The following is a 14,460-nucleotide window of genomic DNA, read 5'->3' on the forward strand; positions in this document are numbered from 1 at the left end:
ATTTCTCCGACAGTTTCAGTCATCTCATCTTGATGAGCCTAAATAATTCTGCGAAATCTGCAACTGTGGATTACCCTCTTTCTTAGATCACTAATACACTGAACACTGGTTCTAGTACAAAACATTTGTGCACCCAAGTTTCAACATGGCAAAAAGTTAACAGTGACAGTTAATCCTGTTTTCCTTCTCTTAATCAGTTTTTAAATACATGGTATTCTCTCTCTTACCCTGTCTATTAGGTTTCCTTAATAGCCTCTTGTGAAGGACTTTATCAAAGTGTTTTTGAAAGGACTCAGATCAGCTGGTTCTCCTTTAACCACTATACTGTTGACAATCCTAAATAATATCTTTTTTTTTTAAGTTGATGCTGCCCCTTTAAGTCATTTGACGCTCTTCTCTAAAAAGAAGGAAAACACATTCAATTATTGACACTTCTTGAGTACTGGAGCTGCCCAAACCTGCATAAAATGTACATACATCACAATCACAAAATTCAGAAAGAACTGATTTTCTTGCTATTTGTAGTGGCTTTGTGACACTAAAAGCTAGACAATAGAATTAGCAGGTCCCAAGACTTGAAATGCAGACTTATTTTCCACATAAATAATTGGTCTTATAAGAAGTTACTGGGTGTGGGGCCATATTTAAAAGGAGTTGCCTGACTTTTAAACAAAGCACTCAAGCATTTATATAGTATTCATCCTATGTTAATTTTCCCTAACAAAGGCACCCCACTTATCTTATATCCACAGCCTCTTTTTAGCAAATGGTCTTTTTAGCACAGGTGCTAAAATCTCTCTAAACAAAAATACCAAACATCCGGAGGATAATCTGGGTGGGACTGAAGAAGTTCAGAATTAACCTTTCCTCTCCCAACACTATATTCCAGGGGTCAGCAACCTTTTGGAAGTAGTGTGCCGAGTCTTCATTTATTCACTATAATTGAAGGTTTCGCGTGCCAGTAATACATTTAAGCATTTTTAGAAGGTCTCTTTCTATAAGTCTAATATATAACTCAGCTATTATTGTATGTAAAGTAAATAAGGTTTTTAAAATGTTTAAGAAGATTCATTTAAAACTAAATTAAAATGCAGAGGCCCTCGGACCAGTGGCCAGGACCCAGGCAGTGTGAGTGCCACTGAAAATCAACTCGCGTGCCGCCTTCGGCACCCGTGCCATAGGTTGCCTACCCGTTATATTCTTTAATCATAAATGTTGTCATCTGAAAAGCACGAGAATTCCATAAAAGTATCAGTTAATTGGATCAAACCTATACTTTTGGAGGTGTTCTTCCCTAAAACCGGCTATTTTAAACAGACTAGAATTGTACCAACAATAGTGTACTAAATTAGAGAAAAGGATGTACAAAATGTGTTCTGGCAAAGACTACATAGTAGCCTATAGAGAACTGCCAGGTCCAGCCATTTACAAGATTCTGTTTTTCAGAGGCTCCTCCATCTCAATTATAGCAACATTACAGTTATAAAAAGCTATATCACAGCTAAGCCCTGCTGGCCATTTGTAGCATACTATTGACACACTATAAAGGAAAATGGCTGTTAAAAAAAAGATGCAATAACTAGAAAGAACCAGCTGTATAGTTTGAGCCTACCTACGTGGCAATATCTCAGAGATAGGAGTCTGAAGAAGACAAAACAAAAACAGGATTTTGTAAGCAACTTTGAAAGGACTGACTTTAAAACTAAGCCCTGCAGGACATATAATAAAAGAGAGGAAAAGAAGATGTAGGAATAAGGGAAGGAAACTAGAGAGGGAGAGATGAAGTAAAGTAGAAAGCAGAGGGTGGGGAGCAACACAACAAAACGTGGAAAGAGAGAAGGAACACCAAGCAATTGAGGCCTTGTCTACACCGGCAAGTTTCTGCACAGTAAAGCAGCTTTCTGCAGTATAACTCCCAATGTGAACACACTGCAAAGCCACTTAGTGAGCAGAAACTGTGCAGTTGCAGTGCTGTAAAAATAACAAAAACAAAACAAAAAAAAACCCCCAAGAGGTGTACAGCTTTCTGCGTCAGGGCTACAGCCTGATCGATTGCAGCAGCCTCTGAGAGGTGTCCCACAATGCCTGTTCTCAGCTCTCTGATCATCTATTTGAACTCTATTGCCCTGCACTCATGTGACCAACTGTGAGCCTCACCCCTTAAATTCTTTGGGAATTTTGAAAGTCCCCTTCCTGTTTGCCTGGTGATACGTGCAGTGGTCTCAGAGCATCTTTCCAGGTGGCCATGCCTGCTCCACACACCAGGCAATCCCCCGCTTGGAGCAACGCCAAGCCGCTGGATATCATCAGCACTTGGGGAGAGGGGCTGTCCAATCCCAGCTGCACTCCAGCCATATTATCATACCTACAGACAGATTTCACAATGCATGACAGAAAGGGGCCATGACTGGAACACACTGCAGTGCAGGGTCAAAGTGAAGGTGTCAAGGTTCCTCCTCCACTCTGAACTTTAGGGTACAGATGTGGGGACCTGCATGGACACTTCTAAGCTTAATTACTAGCTTAAATCTGGTAACACCGCCACCATCCAGAAATTTCAGTGTCTGGAACACTTCCTGTCCCCCCTAAAACCTTCTCCTCCCTGGGCAGCCTTGAGAGGCTTTTTCACCAAGTTCCTGGTGAACACCGATCCAACCCCTTGGATCTTAACACAAGGAGAACTTAACCATCCCCCCTTCCTTTCCCCCACCAATTCCTGGTAAGTCCGGATCCAATCCCCTTGGATCTTAAAACAAGGAAAAATCAGATTCTTAAAAAGAAAGCTTTTAATTAAAGAAAGAAAGGTAAAAATCATCTCTGTAAAATCAGGATGGAAAATACTTTACAGGGTAATCAGATTCATATAGCCCAGAGGAACCCCCTCTAGCCTTAGGTTCAAAGTTACAGCAAACAGAGGTAAAATCCCCTCAGCAAAAAGGAACACTTACAAGTTGAGAAAACAAACATAAGACTAACACGCCTTGCCTGGCTGTTACTTACAAGTTTGACACATGAGACACTGATTCAGAAAGATTTGGAGTGCCTGGATTGACATCTGGTCCCTCTTAGTCCCAAGAGCGAACAACTCCCAAAACAAAGAGCACAAACAAGAGACTTCCCCCCACCAAGATTTGAAAGTATTTTGTCCCCTTATTGGTCCTCTGGTCAGGTGTCAGCCAGGTTTAATGAGCTTCTTAACCCTTTACAGGTAAAAGAGACATTAACCCTTAACTATCTGTTTATGACAGAAGGAGCCGCAGAACGCCTACTACAAGGCATGGAAGGCAAACTGCCACTCGAGTGCTGCACCCATGAGCTGCCGGTTCTACAAAGAGCTGGACGTGATACTCGGTGGCGACCCAACCTCACTGCGAAGGCCACTGTGGATACTTTGGTCGCTCGCATGCCAGTCAAGAGTGGACCGAGTTGGGAGGTGGAAATCTTGGACAAGGATGTGGAGGGGGAGCCAGAAACAGAGGGCAAAACTGAGGTCAGAGATGCATGCAGCCAGGAGCTCTTCTTTATCCTGGGGACAGGATTTATTATAAGGCCTCTCCGTAAAGTGCTGGCTCTCCCCAAGGAGCATGTGCCCAGTGTACAGTATGGTCCTGGAACACTGATTTCCCCTGCCCCTGAGGTTACTCACCATTTTGGAGGTCTTGTGGCTGTGCGCGCTTGCCTGGAGACAGCCAGTTAGTGACAAGTATGTGAATAGTGGCTGTGTTTTAAATCACTGAATCAGTGGTCTATGGCCACGTCCAGACTAGGAATTAAAATCGATTTTAGATACGCAACTTCAGCTACGAGAATAACGTAGCTGAAGTCGAATTTCTAAAATCGAGGTACTCACCAGTCTGGACGGGGCGGCATCGATGTCCGCGGCTCTCCGCGTCGATTCCGGAACTCCGTTCGGATTGATGGAGTTCCGGAATCGATGTAAGCGCGCTCGGGGATCGATACACCGCGTCCAGACTAGACGCGATATATCGATCCCCGAGCAATCGATTTTAACCCGCCGATGCCGCGGGTTAGTCTGGACGAGGGCTTAGTGTTGCAAACATTACTACTTCTGTAAAATGTTGCATTTTGGCTTCACAGATATGACCTTGGAAGCACAGCCTCCCTCTTTGTTATCGGCAGCTGAACGGCTGTGCAGAATTAGGAAGCACCACAAAGAACTAAAGAGGACTTTCTGTGTGATGTCATGGTGACTCCGCAGCCAAAAAGCACAAATTGAAGGAGTGGCGGAACAATGAGAAGAGGGACCGAAAGGAGAATGCAGTGCGCCAGAACGAAGCCATGGAGCGGCTCTTAAAAGCTATGGAGCGGAAAGCAGACATGTTCCAGGCACTATTAGCACTGCAAACTAAGCAGCTCCACGCCCACCCTCCCCTGCAGCCACTTCTGCAAAAAACTCTTTCCCATGCGCCCCCTAGAAACAGCCAACACACTCTTATCAACCTCCTGGATACAGTCTGTACCCACTACATTCCACCCCCACCCACCCCCCATCACTCCAGCCCTACGGACTTCTAGTACCCACTGCACTCAACATCCATCTGTTACAGTTTAGCCCTGCTGAAGTACAGTACCTGTTGCACTGTACTGCAAAGGACAAGGTTGCATATGATACCTGGACATACAAAAATCTAACCATCCCAGGACCCCACCTCCTCCTGGGACCCTCCCTTCCCCCTCAATGCTGATGTGTTTTTTTTTCTTTGTCTCACTCCTCCAGTTGTTGTTTTTTAATAAAAGGATTGTTTTGGTTTGAAAGCAATCTTTATTCCATTAATTGAAAGCAAACAGAGCCCTGCAAAGCATCAGACAATTTTCTCAAACCTTCCTAGTGCGTTGTCTGCACCAATCACAATCACCTCCTAGCATTACAAGCACTGCACTCCCAGAGCATAGCAACAAATATTAGTGGCTTTCTGCTTCAAACTGCTGCCTCAAGTCATCCCCAATCCTTATGGCCCACTCTGTGGCCCTCTAATGGCCCTGGTCTCTGGCTGTTCAAATTCAGCCTCCAGGCACTGAGCCTCAGCAGTCCAGCCCTGAGTGAAGCTTTCCCCCTTCCCTTCCCAAATATTATGGAACGTATAGCATGCGGCTATAAGCATAGGAATATTGTCATTGGCCAGGTCCAGACTCCCTAAGAGGTGGTAGCTAGGTCAACGGGAGAAGCTCTCCCATCAACATAGCGCTGATTAGGTCGGTGTAACTACACTGCTCAAGGGTGTGGATTTTTCACACCCATGAGCAACATAGTTATACTGATGTTAGTCTGTAGTGTAGACCTGGACCAAGTACCCTACAATGCCTGGGGACAAGGAGGCAATAGTTAAGAGCAGCAAGCCAGAACTCTGATTACCCTATGGTCACAAGCCTATGGAAGTACTAGGATTTCTAAGCATAAGTGAGAGTGCTTTTTCAAAGATGCATTCATCTATTACAGATGAAGTGCATAAAACTATTAATTTTGTACGTTTTTCAAGAAGCTCACTCTTGTGTTGTTTTCCCCAACACTGTCAGCAGAAAGCAAAATCACATTTACAAAAACCCGAACCTCTGAGAAAAGATAGGGTATTACAGCTTCAAAGACCAAAATTGTTTAAATTTGTTTCTGCCCACAGAACGAAAGTAAAAGGGAAGAGAAATATATAAACAAGCGAAATGTAAAAACAATAAGATGTAGAAAGCTAAGGCAAAATGGTGAACATTTTTTTTTTTAAACAACAAAAGACTGCTACTTAAAAGGACAAAATAATTCCAAACAGAACTTCAGAAGTTTTACTTAAAGCCCAAGAATTCTTTATAATGTTCCCTTAAGGTAAGCTCTATATCACCCTCAGTCAAATGTTTCCATGTCTTCAAGTTAATATCTTACTCTCAAAATTAAAATGTTGTTGTTTAATTGATAACATTTAAGCCATATGCATGTATCTTGTATATAACATATTAATCTATAAACAAAATACACTTGATATTTCAGAAGTGCAGAGATGTTCATTTTGAAAAAGAAAAGTGTTAATGTATTTGCATTTTTAGTATGCAAGATGGGAAAGTTACTACCTTTGTGATTTCTGTTTATCTAAAGATATCATCATTTAGTATCTTCAATGCTGTATTAAACAGCTGCAGGATGAGTCAGGTGGAAAATTATATCTTAAGAGGTTTGACTCTGTAAGGCACTTGTAAGCTTTGACTAGTCCATGATAAACTGAAAAAAATGCCTCTAGGCCTATATACAGATAGCAACTCTAATTCAGACTAAGGCCTTGTCTACACTGCCACTCACAGCGCTGCAACTTTCTCGCTCAGGGGTGTGAAAAAACACACCCCTGAGCACTGCAAGTTTCAGCTCTGTAAAATGGCAGTGTAGACAGCTCTACTCCCAGCACTTGTAGCTACTCCCCTCCTGGAGGTGGGGTTTTTTTTAAAGTGCTGAGAGAGCTTTCTCCCAGCGCCGGTGCTGCGACCACACAGCCACAGCAGCACTTTAACACTGCTAGTGAAAACATGCCCTAAGTTAAAAAGACAGCTGAATAAGGACAATTCTGGAAAAAAATCCTCTCTGGCTAGGGCTCCCAACTAAGTACTAATTAGTGCACATTATGATTGGTCTTGGAAAGATTAGATTATTGGTAAATGTTGATTTCATCATATACATAAATCAACAATCAAAATTTACAGATGGCTGAAGAAAATGCTGCTTGTGAATTTATTTATATTTTAACAATTATAGAGTTTTAACTTTTTCAATCTCAATCTGTCATTAAATTATTTTATGACCCCCTTCCCACATCTGTGAAAATTTAAATGGATAAAAATAAAAATGCTCAAAAATAAATATTTATATTATCCATCAAAATGTACATAAAATAAAAATCAAATTCTGCCAAACCTAATTATGATGTGGACAATAGAATGAGGCCACTGGCTAATTCCATACAGAATACTGTGCCAAAAAAACTGGCAGATGTTAACTAAGCTACATTACTCACCTAGAGTGGTTTCAAGATCATTTGTTCAAATATTCAGTGTTGAATCAAGACTGCAGAGCAACAATATTGGTTTCTAAAAAAACTATCGTTAACAAGTATTTGAGGTCTGTTGTCAATCATCTACATCTGGAATTTTCAAAGTGTTCAACGCTAGCTTTCTTCTGCTCTCTTTTACTTCAACTGAAAAAAAACAATACTACCCAATTAACCGATGTCTACCACCACAGAAAGTCATATAGAACAGTGGTTCTCAAACTTGGGCCACCACTTGTTCAGGGAAAGCCCCTGGTGGGCTGGGCTGGTTTGTTTACCTGCCGTGTTGGCAGGTTTGGCCAATCGTGGCTCCCACTGGCCGTGGTTCGCCACTCCAGGCCAATGGGGGCTGCAGGAAGCAGCACGGGCTGAGGGACGTGCTGGCTGCCCTTCCTGCAGCCCCCATTGGCCTGAAGCAGCGAACCGCGGCCAGTGGGAACCACAATCGGCCGAACCTGCGGACGCGGCAGGTAAACAAACCAGCCCAGCCCACCAGGGGCTTTCCCTGAACAAGGGGCAGCGCAAGTTTGAGAACCACTGATATAGAACGTTCAGAATAATGAATAAAGAAGCCAAGATTTGAACCCTCTGAATTTCAAATCAAAGAGAAGTATAAAACAAAAGATGTTTTATTCCTCTTACAAGAAGTCTTGCAAATCTTTCAGATTTAACCATTACAGTTACTAGACAGGATTTATCTTTATCTTCTGCAGTATTCAAGCACAATGATTCTATACACAAACTATTTGATAATCCAGAATGGATATAAAAGGGGAATGTTCTGCTTTAAACAGCTGGGCACTGAACTATGAGAAGAGACAGAGTGCATGACTACATATTTAACAGATACATTTATGTCAAAGCTAAATCCAAATTGTTAGTAAGCAGTCAAATAACTACGGTTTAGTTTTTAAAATTACTGGAATTATCATGCAAACATCACTTTCTCACTATACTGCTTTCACCTGTGGAATGCTTCCTTTACCAGAAGCAAAAACATTCAAATGTGCATGAGACAGAATCCTTACAAGTTGTTACTATTTGAATTGTTTTACACTGAAGTTGACACGTTAACTCCTACATTGACAGCATCCCTTTAAAACAACACTGTTAAATCTAATCAACTGCAAGATGTGAAATAATTCACTGGCAATATTGTGACTTGACTTTTTGTTTGTTTCTCTCCTCTATGCCCACATAAAAGGCCAACCACATCTAAAAGAAATTCACTGACTCTACAAATAGTATGACTGACCACATGCACTATTATCAAATACAAGATATTTGCAAATGGGGGGGGGGGTTCAGTGATAGCAACCTTAGTTATTTATATCAATACTTCATAAGACTTCTGACAGAAGATTTTTTTAAGGTCTGCCACTTTGAATCAAAAGCAAAATTAAACCAAGAGTTGAAAAATTAAAGATCTATAAAACAATCCAGTTGCTTAGTAAAGTGCTCTGTATGTGTACTAAACTGAGGAAGAGATTAAAATAAAATCTATTAGCCCCAAAACAGTGGTAAACTAGCCACAGCAGATAAGAGAACTTCTGACTTTAAGCTTTCATTAAAATTGTTTCTAGACCTTAAGATCATGAAAATAACCCAAATATAAACAGATTGTAAACAAATGAAGCAGAGTGATCTTCCTGCACCTGCTGGTAGACTCCTGCAATGCCCCTTCAACTGCTGATGGTAACTTTACCAAGCAGTAGCAGGATAAAATTAACAAGTTCTAGCCAGTTTCACAACTACAATTCAGAGCCTTGCTGGCAGCAGTGCAACTGTCAAGAGTGTCAGTTTCATGCTGCTGCAGTAAAGAAGAGATAGGAGCAGCAGCAGAGAAAGGCAAAGAAACTATACACTGAAGGACCCCATAAAGAGAAGATGCAGTAGGCATGTAGTATAGGCATCTCCCCAAATCCTCCACTTCACAGCTGGCTAAGCAGGAGGGAGTAAAGCAAGGCTTAGTCTACTCTCGAAGTTTGCCAGTACAGCTATACAGCAAACCCACCTAGTGTAGATGAGCTTAGACCTGCAAAAACATTACTTCTATAGTAAAATGCATTTCTAAGAAAAGAAAAACAAATTATTAAAATCATTTTACACAGACTTGGCAGAATTTGATTTTTATATAATCTCTATGAATAATATCGTTGTTCGATTTTAAGCCTTTTTTCTGATTTTTATTTAAATGTTCACAGTTGTGGGGCACTGGGGGAGGAAGTCAGACAATTATTTAATGACATGATGAGATTCAAGAAGTAAAAGCTGAGATTCCAAAAGTAAAAGTTTTGTAATTATTTGTTTTCAATTATATCAAAATATACAAAGGAAATATCCTTAGAACTCTAAAGTTCTCAAGCAGCACGTTTCTTATTTTGTCTCGCTGTACATTTCAAGTATTATCTGGGGAAATTATTTTTTCAGCAGTTTGTGTGAAATCGGCATTTACTGATATTAACTGATAAAAATCACATCCTTACAATGCTGATTATATCCTTCCTGTACAACTATTTTTGTCTTCCTTATTTTGAATCTTTGTTGCACAATAGTCACTGCAAGTGGAGAGAAATGCTTATGGTTTATTAAAACTTTACAGTTCAAACAAAGAAAGATGCCTAGGACTAACGGCACCAATTATTAACTGCTGAAAAGATCAATTAGATCTTGTAGCACTTATGAAAAGCAACAGATGGCAAAGAGTGGGACACTACAACAATAAAGACAAAGGGGGTGGTTTTTGCTCAGATTGTTTCGCCCCATACTCCCTTCAAATTAACAGAATGAACACCTAGGGATATTACAAGTATTTTAGAAGTAATATTATAGCATCTTAAAGTGCACAATTGAATTTATCTTATAAAAAGTTACATGAAAAAATGTAAGCCTTAAAAATATGTTTTAAGATGTTAAGTACTGTTTGAAATCTTTTGTACACTAACCAAAACCATCTACATTCGCCAGGTTTCATAACACACACCATCCCCAATGCTGAGAACACTCAGCATTGCCCCTCAAAGCTCTAAAATATATAGCCATGCAAAACTGCAGGAATCTAATATTCCTATCCAGTGATAAGTAGATTTCAAGTACAGATGGAAAAGGCAAGTTGAAAGGGACTATATGAGAGGGGAGGGATAGTTCAATGGTTTGAGCATTGGCCTGCTAAACCCAGGGTTGGAAGTTCAATCCTTGAAGGGGCCATTTGGGGATTGGTCCTGCTTTGAGCAGAGGGTTGGACTAGATAGATGATCTCTTGAGGTCCCTTCCAACCCTAATATTCTATGAAATGTGATCCTGCAGGTTTACATTTCAGGGGAAGAGCCAAGCCTGTCTCCAAGACACAGAAAACTTTTATCTTCAGAATTACCTGTTAACCAATATTGGATACCCCATCATCTGTTCCTCTTTTTTCTTAAAAATTACAAAGCCAAATGATGCAAATTATTTGTTTAAAATGAAGCTATTACCAAGCAAGCTGCTTCAATGGGTAGGGAAGCAGAAACCTGAGAGCCAAAAATGAAAGAGCAGGTCAACCAGTTGGTCTCCTTTCTTAAACATGAAGCACTTTTTAATTAAAGATGGATAGATTTACACAATAGGCACTGACAGAGATAAAACTGTATAGACTTTAGGTATACAATTAGTTCGGTTACTATGGGGAGGAAAGATTGTACTGTGGTCAAATACAGACATGCTGCCATGACATTTTGTCTGCACCAAATTATACACATTTATCAAGAACGCAAGACATTAACAGCATCCAAATCTGACTGAAGACAGCTTATTTGGAAGCCTAATTTTTTTTTCTGCTTATGATTCTGGTGGAGACTTGCCAGGACCCATAACTGTATGGTAATAATACTGAACCAATGCTCTATCACCAAATGAGGTTCAAGGCCTTACACATGGCTCTCTTAGGCATCTCTTTTATACTACACAGCGCCACACAAAAAGAGTGCTAGGCAAATGGCCAAGAGTCTCTAGGCTACTTCTTATTTCTCTCTTGTGGACAAGAAAGTAAAATGAGAAGAGGAATATTAGGCTAAATTCATCAGTGACATACGATCAATTAAGTTAACACCAAGGATGAATTCGGCCCCTTTGGTAAGAATGCCACAAAAATGACAATTATCAATTCTGACATGGCATTGTAATAAGGTGTCGATGCATGAAAATGCTGCATTGTGGTGAGAGTAATGACTCAACATCATGGCATGATCCTCCAAATTAACATGTTGTGGATCTCCATGAGTCTGTTCACTGGATGAAAACTGGATCTACCCTGAATCCTGATTATTTATGGACCCAAGACCCTAAACTGTACAGTCAGAATAGAGCCCAAATCTAGCTACTTCCAAATAAATAAATTCAGACCTCCACAAATCTGAGCATCAGTGCTACAAAAACCCAGATCTAGCAATTGGATCCTGTAGGATCTATCCTATTTTGGCCCTCATCAGCCAAATTCTATGACATGAATGAAGTATGGCTGCTTCTATGGCACTAAAAAAGTTCAGACCCCATTGCATCCCAGCACTTGAGCTTAGTTAAAACCTAAATCAGGCATCTGGAGCTTGGCAGTTTTTTGGCCAACACTGCACAACCTAAATAAAAAATTGTGCAACAACATTGGAAAAAATCTGGATGCTGACACATCTCAGCCCAGTAGCACTGCAGAAATAAAATCTTGTACCTGGATCCTGCTAATTTTTAACTCCAGTCCTCCAAATTCTACTCTGTAAACAAAACTAAAACAGCAGGTCCCAGTAGACCTAAAAAAAAAAAAAAAAAAAAGTAGACCTTTTTGCAAACTGGCAAAACAGTAACACAAGTAGATTCTTCTTGAGCCAGGTCTTTTTTTTAAATCCCAAATCCCAGAATTCTTCTAGCTAAAGAGAAATGCAACTCCAATTCTACTGCAAAAATCCACAGACTGCTCACTAGCACTGCAAAGAACAATCTGTACCCAGAGTCTTTTGGAGCCTACAATTTTTTTACCTCAAGCTCCCAAACTGAACTGTCAAATTAGACAACACAAATTGCTAATCTCACTCAAACAGAAAAATCTAGACTCCAACACTTCCTGGCGCAAGAACAATGCAGAAAACATATACCTGGCACTTACGTCTCACCAGATCCAGCAAATTTTTATCCATAAACCCCTAATTTTACTGTTTAGAATCTAGCTGCTCCTAGGACATCACAGAAGTCTGGCCCCTGACACCATGAGCACTTGAAACAATCCAAATATGACTCTGGATCCAGCAAGGTCTAGCCCAGTTTTTCCATCTCCAAAGTTTTACTTTTTAGCTACATACACTCAGAGTAAAGTTTTCCTTTTCTACACTAGTTTTCTATTTACCTTGTACAATTGTACGGATGGGAGGAGTGGGGTAGCAGAGTTACAGAGTGGCACAGAGTGGAAACAAGTGGAAGCTATGCAGAGGGGTCCTAGCTCTGTTGGGGCCTCACCTCCTGGATGCGTTTGCGAGCCCGCTGCAGCACCTCTTCGTAGCCCTTCTGCCGGAGTTCACTCAAGCTCTCGTAGTACTCTTCGGGGTCGTCGGTCTCGGTGAAGAGCACCTGGGAAAGGATCTTCCACCCGCAAGTGTCCAAACTATGGCCAAGGTAAACCTGTAACTGGTAACACAGCGCGTCCATCTCCTGCTCTGACAGCTGCGGGGCCCCGAACAACACCGTCCACATGCCCGAGGGCTCCTCGGGGAAGACGGGCAGGCAAGGCTCTAGCTCCGAGTTCACCGAGCACAGCTGCTGATGCACGGCCCGCAAGTCCTGGAAGGAGAAGAGGCCGGCCCAGCTGCACTCTTCCCCCGAGGAGTCCGCGTTTGTGGCCGGCTCGGCACCTTGCTGCACGGGTCCCGGCAACAAGAACAGCGGGGCCGCGGGCTCATCCTTCACCAGCTCCAGCACCTCGATCTCCTCGGCCGCACTAGCTGGGCTCGGCGCCGCCGCCTCCGTGTTGCGCGGAGGCCTCCGGACCGGACTAGCCTTCGTCCGCAGCGGGCTCTTCAGCATCCCTTCTGCCCCGGCCGCGGCGCCCTTCTCGGTGCTCCGGAGCAGCGAGTCCGCGCGGGGATGCGAAGAGCTCCTGGCCCGGCTGGAGTCCGCCCCACAGGCCGGGGTCCGGCGGGCCGCGGGGGCGTCAACCTGGGCAGGGGCCCTGTGCTCCGGCCCCCCGAGGCTGCCCCGGCGCAACTCCCGCGAGCCGCTGCGCTGCCGCTGAGCCGTCCGGTTGTGGCAGGTGATGGCGAACTTGCCCTCGATCTCGTTCCAGGCCACGATGAACGCGAACTTGTGCTTCTCTCGCTCGAGGAAGGCGTGGGGCCTCACCGCCACCCAGTCCGCCTCCAGCGTCTCCTCCAGCGCGAAGGCGGACATGGTGCTCCGCTACGCGGCCGCGCTAGGCATCCACATCCGCCGCCGGCTCACTGCCCGCCTTCAGCCATCTTGGGGGAGAAGGATGCGCTGGGGGGGAACGGCCGCTCGCGAGCTCGGCCTCCCGCTGCCGCTTGTCTCCCAGCGCGCGCGACGCGAGCTGCGCCGGCCCCGCCTCCCGCCGCGGTATTGTCCTGCACCTGGCGGGCGGGCGGGCGAGCGCCGCCGCGGACAACACAGCTCCCCGTACAGGTACTTCGCACGATCACGTGGGCAGAAGCAGGCTCTGTTTACAAGCGACGCGGCCGCTGCGGCATCTCACCCCGCCTTAGGGTCCTGTCCCGCCCCCAAGCCACTTGCTGTCCCCGCCCCTCCTCCGGCTCCTCTCCTGTGAACGGCGGGGGGCGCGGGCGGCCGGCGCTCCTCCCCCCAGGCCGCCAGACAGAGCTCCCCCCTCCTCCACGGGGATGCTCCGCCCGTTCCCCTTCCTCACGCTGTCACCGGTCCGTAGCCTGCGTCAGGCTCAGGGGAGCGGCGCGAGGAGCCGCACGTGCGGCGTTCAGAATCGGGGCGGCCTAACCGCCATGGGGCGGGGGAGCTGGGGTCGGCTTGTCCGGGGAGCAGGCGCAAGCGCAGTTGGAGGGAAACAAAATAAAAGCAAGAGTTGGGGAGAGAAGAGCCTGTAGGTGTAACGACACTTTGAGCAACCCTCCCGTTTTGCAACTAGCTGCAGTTTCTGCCGCATAAGGAAACTATCTGTGCTCCTGCTCAGGAATTGCTGCCGCCTGGTCCATGAGGTTGAACTGTTTCTGTCGTTACACCGGCCGGCTGAGGCCTGAGTGTTACGTTACCCTCCTCATCGTCTCTGTCGGGGGGATTTAACTGGAGTCTCGCCTTCTCTGCAGGGAGGGGTAATTCGAAGTCAGTCCTCTTCCTGACCCCACAGCTGCTGGCTCTGGCGGATGAAATGTCCAGGGGGGAGTGCCATGGGGCGCTGCCACCTCTGGGATAACAGGGT

At 44.2% G+C, this 14,460-nt stretch overlaps 1 protein-coding gene across 3 annotated transcripts in view; it reads right to left on the bottom strand.

Moving 5' to 3' along the window:
• JMY (junction mediating and regulatory protein, p53 cofactor) overlaps positions 1–13,760 on the bottom strand; it is a 152,939-nt gene extending 139,179 nt beyond the window's left edge. For all 3 annotated transcript variants that reach the window (XR_007773521.1, XM_050946892.1, XM_050946890.1), the window contains exon 1: positions 12,519–13,760. Coding sequence is in view for 2 of the 3 variants with exons in the window: in XM_050946892.1 (XP_050802849.1) it covers positions 12,519–13,445 (927 nt within the window). In the remaining variant the exon portion in view is untranslated. The remainder of the gene's footprint in view (positions 1–12,518) is intronic.
• Positions 13,761–14,460: the final 700 nt, after the last annotated feature.

The sequence above is a fragment of the Gopherus flavomarginatus genome, chromosome 3 (assembly GCF_025201925.1).
Source record: "Gopherus flavomarginatus isolate rGopFla2 chromosome 3, rGopFla2.mat.asm, whole genome shotgun sequence".
NCBI lineage: Eukaryota > Metazoa > Chordata > Testudines > Testudinidae > Gopherus > Gopherus flavomarginatus.